Genomic DNA, 2,545 nt, shown 5'->3' on the forward strand with positions numbered 1-2,545 from the left:
TGAACGTGTTCGTGGAACTAGTGCCCTGTTAAAAATGTAAACAAATGTTAATTGTGAATGGGAACTATGTAAGTGAGGTATCCAGCACTGTTAAGAAAGAATCAAATGAACTTAATCGTAGCACAACATAGGCCAATTTAGAGCATTTATTTGTAGATTAGGACTGTTGTTCACTAAAAATCCAATTGCATAGAATGTAATTGTTAATGAATAGAATTGTTTATGAACAAATTTAATAAATAATAACCATAATTTTAGCAATCATCCTTAGAGTATTTAAAAATCATTTTAGAACCGTGTTAAAGTAATTTTAGACACTCTGTTAACATTACAACAATGCTCGATTAATTAAGAAACATATTTTTAATTTATATACATTAATATTATAAATATTAAATACAAATATGTGCCGATTAATTTAAATCTACACGCATTATCAGTCATTCTCCATAAAAATGTAGGGTATAGATATCAATAATCGGCCAGGTGTTTTACATCGACTTCAAATGTCTCTTCTATATAATAAATACACTAAGTAATTGTGGGTTTTCAGCCCTTGATAACTGCAATGGGACGCATTTTGATGCACTTCTTGCTGATGCCAGCGGCGTGGCAGGTATCCACGACGTCAGTGACATCCTTATATGACTCTGGAGCCTCCTCCATGACTAGTTTGGGGCTGGCAACGCGTATGGCGATGCCCAGTTGATCCAGCTTGTCCAGCACATCTTTGTAGTCCAGATTGCGACGCGACTTGGCGCGTGACAAGGCGCGGCCCTGTTGAATATAATATTGATATAGTTTAAATATGATAATATAATATATAATGTGGATGAAGGGATTTCTTACCGCGCCGTGGCAGGTGCTGCCAAAAGTTTCTTGCATGCCGCGCTCGGTGCCGGTCAGGACGTAGCTGCAGGTGCCCATGGTGCCGCCAACGAGAACAGGTTGTCCGGTCAGTTGGTAGTCCACTGGTATTAGTGGGTGATGAGGGGGGAAGGCGCGAGTAGAGCCCTTGCGATGCACAAGCAGCTTGCGCTCCTTGCCGTCCACCATGTGGTTCTCCACCTTGGCGATGTTGTGCGAGACATCGTAGATGACGTGCATGTCCAGGTCATCGGGCGTCGTCTTGAACATCTTGGCGAAGGCCTGGCGCGTGAGGAAGGTCATCGAGCTGCGGTTCACCCAGGCGAAATTGGCAGCCGCAGCCATCGCCTTCAGGTAATCCTGTCCCTCTGGTGAATTGATGCGCGCGCAGGCCAGTTGGCGGTCATTCGTCTCGATCTTGTCGCGCTTCATGGCCTTCTCCATTTCGACAAGGGCATCTGTGGCCACCTGGTGGCCGAAGCCGCGGCTGCCCGAGTGTATCATAACGACCACTTGGCCCTTCTCCTCAATGCCCATTTTCGAGGCGCTCCACTTGTCATATATCTCGTCCACCACTTGGATCTCGGCGTAGTGATTTCCGGCGCCCAGTGTGCCCAGCTGGGGCAGGCCACGCTTTTTGGCGCGCATGCTTACCTTGGCCGGATCGGCGTTCAGCATGCGCCCGTACTCCTCGCAGTGCTCCTTGTCCTCCGCCCAGACATAGCCTTCGCGCAATGACCAATCCATTCCCATTTCCAGGGCTTCCTCCAAGTCACGCGCGTTCATCGGTATAATGCCTTTAGAGCCTACGCCAACTGGGATGTGGTCGAAGAGCGATTGCGCCAACTGCTCCTTCAGCGGCTGCACATCCTTCTCGAACAAATTGGTGCGCAGCAGACGCACACCGCAATTGATATCGAATCCGACGCCGCCGGGGCTGACCACTGAGAGTGGATCATCCATGTCGAATGCAGCCATGTTGCCGATGGCAAAGCCATAGCCCGAATGGATGTCCGGCAGTCCAATGGAACGGCCAACAATGCCCGGCAATGCGGCCACATTTGCGATCTGCTTAACACCCGGCAAGAAGCCACCAACGGCTCCTGGGCGGCACGAGTTCTTTAACTCCTCCAGCATGAGCTGCTCCAGGCGGCTGTTCACGTAAAACACACCTTCCACATTCATGTTGGGCTGGAAGCCCTTCTTGATGCGCCAGCAGTGATCATTGATCTTCTCCAGATACTTCAGCTCCTCAACATAAGGCCTGACCACCATTTTGAGTAGTAGGTAGACAGAGTTTTGTATCTTTTTCGTTGGTTGATCCTTTTATTCTATTATTGCTTAAATTTTAAATAAATTTCGTCAGAATTTGCAATGAAATCTGCCGGTAAATGACACATTTACCCCACTAACAGCTGAGGGCATCCAAAAAATTTACAGTTGCTAAATTAAGTTGGGCTGCAATGTTAAGAGCGTAGCGGCGGTACTATTATCGACTGCCACCACAATGTATTGAGCTGCTAATAAGGCATAAATAATCGATATCACGTGGCTATCAGTCGATGACCGTAAGTTTTTGAAATTATAGTCTTTAATAAATTAACTGAAAACACAAGTAACCGATATCCACTGGAAATTATTTAACGACTATAACTATTCGAAATTAAATATTTATCAG

At 46.4% G+C, this 2,545-nt stretch overlaps 1 protein-coding gene across 2 annotated transcripts; it reads right to left on the bottom strand.

Moving 5' to 3' along the window:
- Positions 1 to 111: 111 nt before the first annotated feature.
- LOC6576145 (RNA-splicing ligase RtcB homolog) lies at positions 112 to 2,320 on the bottom strand. Of its 2 annotated transcripts, XM_015165005.3 has the most exons (3): positions 2,272 to 2,286; positions 850 to 2,207; positions 112 to 777 (listed from the first exon to the last, which is right to left on the bottom strand). In XM_015165005.3, the coding sequence occupies exons 2-3, from the start codon at positions 2,140 to 2,142 to the stop codon at positions 550 to 552; spliced, it is 1,521 nt and encodes a 506-aa protein (XP_015020491.1). In that variant the 5' UTR covers positions 2,143 to 2,207; positions 2,272 to 2,286; the 3' UTR covers positions 112 to 549. The 2 variants fall into 2 exon arrangements, with proteins under 2 accessions (XP_015020491.1, XP_002002144.1); XM_002002108.4 differs by having other exon boundaries at positions 850 to 2,320.
- Between the last annotated feature and the right edge of the window lie 225 nt (positions 2,321 to 2,545).

Source organism: Drosophila mojavensis, unplaced genomic scaffold, assembly GCF_018153725.1.
Source record: "Drosophila mojavensis isolate 15081-1352.22 unplaced genomic scaffold, ASM1815372v1 contig_36, whole genome shotgun sequence".
In the NCBI taxonomy this organism is placed as follows: Eukaryota; Metazoa; Arthropoda; class Insecta; order Diptera; family Drosophilidae; genus Drosophila; species Drosophila mojavensis.

Coding starts and splice junctions, on each gene's coding strand:
- LOC6576145 (XM_002002108.4), bottom strand. CDS start 2,142: ATGGTGGTCAGGCCTTATGTTGAGGAGCTGAAGTATCTGGAGAAGATC. Junction 778..849: donor GCAGCACCTGCCACGGCGCG/GTAAGAAATCCC, acceptor TATATTCAACAG/GGCCGCGCCTTGTCACGCGC.